At 34.9% G+C, this 7,505-nt stretch overlaps 1 protein-coding gene across 50 annotated transcripts in view; it reads left to right on the top strand.

Moving 5' to 3' along the window:
• The first annotated feature begins 218 nt into the window (after positions 1 to 218).
• Positions 219 to 7,505, top strand: part of LOC145254558 (uncharacterized) — a 170,533-nt gene continuing 163,246 nt past the window's right edge. For 36 of the 50 annotated variants that reach the window (XM_080113137.1, XM_080113136.1, XM_080113135.1 and 33 more), the window contains exon 1: positions 223 to 378. In XM_080113137.1, the coding sequence (XP_079969263.1) occupies positions 354 to 378 (25 nt within the window). In that variant the 5' untranslated portion in view covers positions 223 to 353. Of the gene's footprint in view, positions 379 to 7,505 lie in introns of all 50 variants that reach the window. The other 14 variants (XM_080113142.1, XM_080113141.1, XM_080113127.1 and 11 more) reach the window with 1 other exon arrangement.

Below are 7,505 nucleotides of genomic sequence, written 5' to 3'. Positions count from 1 at the left end.
TTTTCTTAATATTAAACCGGTGGGCAGGTATGTGTGTGTATGTGTGTGTGTGTGTGTGTGTGTTTGTGTATGTGTGTGTATGTGTGTGTGTGTGTGTGTGTGGGTATGTGTATTTTTCTTTTGTCTTCATGTTAGTGTGTGTCTCAAAACGTTTAGGGTGGGGATGGTGGGTGGGGGAAGAAAGAAATGCATATTTAAATATTAATATCTTCGTATATAAGTAAGATCCGTCGACGCCGTGGAAGCATACGGAGTCTGCTATCTAACTAGCAGCTCTACTGTCATCACCCAAAGGAAGAACAAAACTAAACCGAACCCCCAAAAAGAGAATAACAAAAAAAAAAGAACCAATCATGAAATTGATTCTTTTCTTTTTGGGTAAGTAAAACACCTAATATTTTTTTTTACCAATTCTTCGATTTCGGAAACCTTTTAAACTGCCTTCTTTCTGTTTCGTCCACCCTCTTTTTATCTCTGCTGAGTGTTTCATAAGAATTACCTCACCTGCTTCCACGCAATCGCGTTTTACACCTTCGCTCCAATTCAAGATGGCCGTTGACATTTTCATGTAGGTTCTTTAAATGTTTTATTAATCTAACACATCAGATGATCTTGTGGGATTAAAAAGTTGAACTAAAATAGCATTTAAGCTGATATGCAATCTTTGATTCTGATTAGCCAATTTTCATGTATAAATAAGAATTTTCTCCTTAGAACTAAGCATTTATTTCTTTTCTTGTGTGACTAAAAAATTGCGCAAACAAATAAAAATTATAAGCTTAGAAGGCTTTACTGCATTCTGGTGAACGACGAGTGAGTAAAATGATTATATATATATAAATATATATATATATATATATATATATATATATATATATATATATATATTGTATAAATGAATAAAACTGAAGAAAGTGCTCAATACTTTTGTAGAGCAAATATGCGTTTTATTTTCTATTACCGTATCTTTCTGTTAAGTTGCATTATTGTTTCAGCTATCCAGCCGTTTTTTTTTTTGTTTTTTTTTGCCGCCTGTATCTTCCTCAGATTTTTACAGAAAGCTACAGACGGCCAGAATAACGGCCGGGTAGCTGAAACAATAATGCAACTTAACAGAAAGATACGGTAATAGGAAATAAAACGCATATATATATATATATATATATATATATATATATATATATATATATAGTAATTTATAAAATATATATGGCTATTAAGCTACACTGAATATTCCTCTTTTCATCCACTCTAGGACTCTTCAGGCTTATTTGTAGCTTAATAGCCATATATATTTTATAAATTACTAACTAGCTCTACCTACGTATTGAGCACTTTTGAAGTAAATACTTAAAGTTTACGCATAAATCTATACTTTCGTATATTAATTTTATGTGAGTAAATTAAGTAGTTATATATATATATATATATATATATATATATATATATATATATATATATATATGTGTGTGTGTGTGTGTGTGTGTGTGTGTTTGTTTGCACAAATAGATATTGCTTATATATATTTTCAGAAAGTTTAGATGAGATAAGTTATCGGTACCGTCGGTTTCAAACCTGATAATAGGGAACCGTTTTAGAAATCTATATCAAGTTCTCTTCAGTCGATCTATCTCATCTGTTTATAACCGGAAGTGGGAACATACACATACATTACAAAATCTCGTGCAAATCTCGTTTTCTTTTTCAAACCTTAAATGTCAAATGATTAAATGTAAAGAATTGTCCGTTTAATAATTTGGACACCAACATTTTGGCTTAGTAGTCTTGATCAATTTGCTGTTCTGATACCTCATCCTAATACAGCTTCCTATTCCAGTAACTTCTTTCCCAAAACTGCACGATGTTGAAGTTCTCTTCTTGTTGACTGTTTTCATCCTAAATATTGCCTTGATTATTTCAAGATTAAGTCTAATAAGTATCTCTGTCTCGGTGAAAATCACATTTCGTTAATGTTAGCTATTTACATCAAGTAGCAACGTCTTGTCTAGAGCTATGTCGATAAAAAAATTCGTAGAAACATATTCCAAGAATTCAAAAGGAGAAAATGTAAAATACAGAAAAAAAACATGGATTAAAGTTGTCTTTTATTTTAAAGTCAAATTAGTTTGAATGAGAAGTATGCGTAATTATGAATGAGAAGTGTGCGTAATTATGAATGAGAAGTGTGCGTAATTATGAATGAGAAGTGTGCGTAATTATGAATGAGAAGTGTGCGTAATTACTGCCGATCTGCTAGAACTCCTCAGCGCTGGTCAAACTTCTTTAGCAATAAGCTGTTACTAACTTCAGCTTGCACAAGTTCGCAATGACTCTTGCTGATAACACTAACTGGTCCAGCGACAAGCAGATAAAAATACCCTGTTTAGTAACGCAGATGTTATAGGGTTTTCATTCACCAACGTGTATGCTAATGAGCGCATCTTTTTAGGTGAGGTATTACAAAACCTATAATGTTGCTACCTATTCGCGTATTACACCTTCGCTCTGATTAAAGATGACCGTTGACATCCATATGTAGGTTTTTCAACGCGTCTTCTTAATATAACATATTAGATTATCTAGTGAGATTAAAAAGTTGAACTTAAATAGCATTTAAGCTGACATATCAATCTTTTTTCTAACTAGCGAAACGTCATTTATAAATAAGAACTGTGTTTTTCCCGTATAACTTTAAAAAACCGTGCAAACAAATAAAAATCTAAAGCTAAAAGGACCACTGCATTCTAGCGAACAGCTTTTTTTTTACACAGTGATCACCACTTATCAAGGCCCGGAAGCCACTCAGGGATAAGGGTTATTGCAAGTACATTACGTTAGTGTGGAGATTTGATGAAGTGTTTACTTAAGGGGGCGGTTCATTAGGAATTTGTTAGCATTGGACTTGAAGACATCCAAGTTGTAGTCCGGTGGGAAGCAGGCAGACGGAACAGAGTTCCACAGGCGTGCAGTTCTAAGAAATGAGCTTTGTTCATGGAATCCGCGTTTTGCGATTAGAATAAATATACTACATTGTTAGCAGCCTTCAAAAATACCCACATACTTGTTTACCAGCAATGCTTCAAGTAAGTACCTCAATTAAGTATGCACACACACACACACACACACACACACACACACACACACACACACACATATATATATATATATATATATATATATATATAAGCAAGTACTTTAGATGTCGCTTAGAATCATCATTAAGGAATACAAAAACTCCTGTTGAGCAATATGTTAAAAACATTTCAAGAGTTGGTGATATTAATGACTCCGAATTCTCATATCCAAAAAGAAAGTTTACATGCCAAAAGAAATGTTCGAAAACTAAACACCGACTAGAATATATCTGTCTGAATATGTTCCCAAAAGAGCATGTAACCAATACTTAAGCTATTTTATGGACAATTTTAATGACATTTATAAATATAATAAAATTACATCAATTTTTATAGGCTTACCTAAAAATCACTTATCGATGATGAAGGATAGTTTAATGAAGAACAATTAAAAATTAAATTAAAAATCAATATATTTATTTTAATCGCAAATCATTTTTTAGTAAAAGTTATTGTTGGTTCAAAAAGCCATATTCGCGCATGTATAAATAAATCTATCATCAAATACGTTACGCACTTCACTCGACTCAGAAAGAGTAAAATGAATTCCGCGAACAGTTTCACACAACTATTATGTCCGCTTACGAAGATTAATATCAAGATATGATGATACTAAACGTTATGTTTGGAATCCTTATTCAAATTTTGACCAAAATCGATTACATGATTTTCTGTCAAGAAAACGTTTAAAATGTAAGCTTAAAGATGATGATGATGATGATGGCAACCTTTTGTTTTGTGAAACAATGGCGTTCTGCATCTAGCCTGATGCACTTCAGAGTCTGTTGTGGCTATACAGTTGAAGATGGAGTTGCCTCTCCGAATGCAGGCCCGGTCAGGAGAAAGAAGAGACTTAGGTTTTCCCAGACAAAGTCCGACGTGTGAAATTGAATAAAAATCGACTCAGACGTTTAGGAATCCATAGTGAACAAACACACAAACTCTCCCTCTCACACACACACACACACACACACACACACACACACACACACACACACACACACACAGACAAAGTTACTTTTATATAATAGTAGAGGTTTCTTGGCAATTCATGATTTCGTTTCTACGATTTATTCCAGTGCATGATTAACAATTAGCGTTTGATATGTTTCAGAAGCGAAGAAAAAATTATTCAGTTTTTTTTTTAATGATGGCAACCTTTCTGTCTAATAAGACAATAGCGTCCAGCATCTAGTCTGGTGCACTGCAGTAACTGTTGTGGCTATACAGTTCAAAGCTGGAATTGGCTTCCCGGATGCAGGTCTGGGCGGGTAGGAGACTTAGGTTTCCCCTAATGAACCGCCCCCTTAAGTAAACACTTCATCAAATCTCCACACTAACGCAATGTACTTGCAATAACCCTTATCCCTGAGTGGCTTCCGGGCCTTGATAAGTGGCGATCACTGTGTAAAAAAAAAAAAAAAAGCTTCCAAGGTTCCTCTATGTCTAACGGAAAGGTTAGCCTATACGGCCCAAACCAGGGCAGATGCAAGAGTTGCCAGAAAGGTGTTATAGTTCTTTACCTATCGGGATTGTGAACCGGGCTTAATATTAAGTGATAAAGTGACGGTGGCTAAGAGGTAAACTACACAGACTGCAGAATCAGTTCTACTTTGAATGTTGCTAATTTTCATGTAATTTCTTCCTGTAAGAACCCACTGTCTTTTTAAAAAGAATTTAACTTGAGAATACCGGAGAAACCAATGCTAAGCACAGATTCATCAGAAATGAATGAATATTAAGTGGTCTTAAGAAGAAATAGCAATTAATGGAATTTTTATTTAATTTGGGTTTAATGATGATGTATGAAATTTAATGCAAATCTGAAATATTTCAATTTTCAATAAAAAGTTGTACTCATATTTTTCCCCTCCCATAATCCCTTTCTATGAAAATACAAAAAAAAACTCCTGAAATTTGTGAAATATTTATTAATTAATGTCGAATTTCCCATGGTAAAAGTTCACGTTTTTCGAACCCTTAGCATTAAACTAGATTAAACCAAATATAGCACACATTACGATCATTTATGCATAGTAACTGTTTCAAATTGCATCATGAGTAGTTAATTCGTTTAGACGAGACTTTCGCACATACAAATATGATGTACGTTCAATAAAATCCCAGAATTTTTTCGTATGGCTACTTTTATTTATAGTACACACATGAAACTGCAGTCCCCTTTAAAGTAATCTCCTCTGGATGCAATGCACTTGTAGGACCGTTCAAACAACTCCTGGAAGGCCTCATGGAAGTACTCTTGTGTTCATATGTCAATCACCCTCGTCACAGTTTCTTTCATCTCCTCAATTGTCTTATAATGACAGCTTCTAAAGTTTTCCTTGAGCTTACGGAATAACAAAAAAATCACAGGGAGCAAAGCTTCGATGATAGGGATGGTAACGGACTGTCCCGATGCCCATCTTATGCAAATTTCTTTCTGATCTTTCCTGAGCACCATTGGGAAAAACTTCACACAAATCTACTGCAGCTTAAGTTCTTCGCGAATAATTGTGTGAACAGTTTCTACACTGCCATCAAGCTGTGCCCCTATTGTTTCTATAGATACACGACAGTCCTTATCCATGAAATTCTTTATTTGGCCAATCAACTATAGCGTTCTGACTTCCTTACTCCTCCCACACGTCTTCTCACCTCTCACAAATTCTCTGCCTTCCTTGAATCTCTTATGCCACTCAATTCGTTTTATCGTTATTTCCATGGCAAGTGCTCGTCAGAGCTCCAATCTCTGCCCCCCACTCGCCAATCCTTCATGATAAACACCCGTCTAGCTGAAACCACTGTCAGTAATTTCCCCCACTCTTTATCTGTGCCTAAATCAAAACGTAGATTCCATGAACGTAGCTTTTTTTCTGAGAAGTGCACGCCTGTGGAATTCTCTTCCGTTTGCCTGTTTCCCACCTGGATACAACTTGGATGTCTTCAAGTCCAACATAAACAAATTCCTGATTAATCGCCCCCTTAAGTAAGACACTTTATTAAATCTCCAATACCAACTATTACTACGATATTATCCCATTGATTATTGTACACAAAATAACCCTTATCCCCGAGTGGCTTCCGGGCCTTGATAAGTAAAAAAAACAAAAAAAACTGATGCTCAATTTATGCAAGATGGTCCAAAAGCAGTCTGAAGCATTCCATACGTTTCTACGGCATTTTTTCTAAGTTTAAAAAAGACTTTTATTACATATCGTTCTTCTTGTATAGTGTCGGTACGTCCAGATTGCATTTTTGGAATTCGCCTTCTCTGACAATCGGGATTTAGTAGGGTGTATTTTTGCTGAAAAAGTTCATTTGAACCTGAAATCATAAAAAATTGGTCAGTCATCTCATAAGATATATGGCAATAAGATACTGAATTTTCAAGTGTCTATGACAAGTTTAAATGCCTGTACGAAAAAAGTCTGGAAACTTATTGAAGACACAACGCATTTAAAATATACTTAATTAGACTGTGATTAGTTTTCCTTTTTTAATGTACTAGAATTATGAACTCGATAAGTCCATATTCTAGTATAGAATACATGAAGCACTCTCCGGTTGTTGTCAATTTTTACATATAGGGTTACTTCCAATCAGCGACCTCGTAGCTGACTATCAATGAAATGATTGTAGGTTCGATTCCGGTTCGGGTGGAGGTGAGATAGTCAAGCCATACTGAAAACGTGTGATGCAATGAAATAATTTGCTAGTGGATAACCACACACACACACACACACACACACACACACACACACACACACACACACATATCAAGTGGGTTTAAATAATGCAGATAAATACTTTATATAGGGATCTAGCAGAGTATAAGATGAACACTTGTAGGTGGAGTATATCTTTATCTGTAACCGAGATACCTTTTCCTCTTCTAGGCTTCGAAATTACATGATATAAAGAGCTTCTGTAACATTTTTATATGCTTTTCCTTATTGAACTAATAAATAAATCTATATATATCTACACTTTTAAACATTGTCCAAACGCCTAAGCTTTATTTCTTTAGACAAAGAACATTGCTTTGTTCGCTAGCGACAGTTTGTTATTTCGATCCCTAATATACTCAACCCAAGATGGGGAGCATTTGTAGGCATCCACATATAGTTCTGTTTCGCTGTATCACAGCTTATCATTGCAGCTAGACTAGTAACTACCCCAGGCCGATAATTGAGACTCGACCGTCTAGGCGGTAGTCAGCGCTTCTACAATGAGAAAGTACAACTTTAAACATTGTCGAAACGCCTAAGCTCTATTTGTTAACACAAAGAGCATATATATATATTAAGTTTATTACTGTTTTATCTGTTTAGTTACACACGTTTCCGCTACTGAATCGTATCAACGATCCAG

Source organism: Euprymna scolopes, chromosome 30 (genome assembly GCF_053919585.1).
Source record: "Euprymna scolopes isolate OS-2025 chromosome 30, ASM5391958v1, whole genome shotgun sequence".
Lineage (NCBI taxonomy): Eukaryota > Metazoa > Mollusca > Cephalopoda > Sepiida > Sepiolidae > Euprymna > Euprymna scolopes.
Note: the sequence above shows the minus strand (reverse complement) of the source record. Positions and strands in the feature narration are given on the sequence as shown.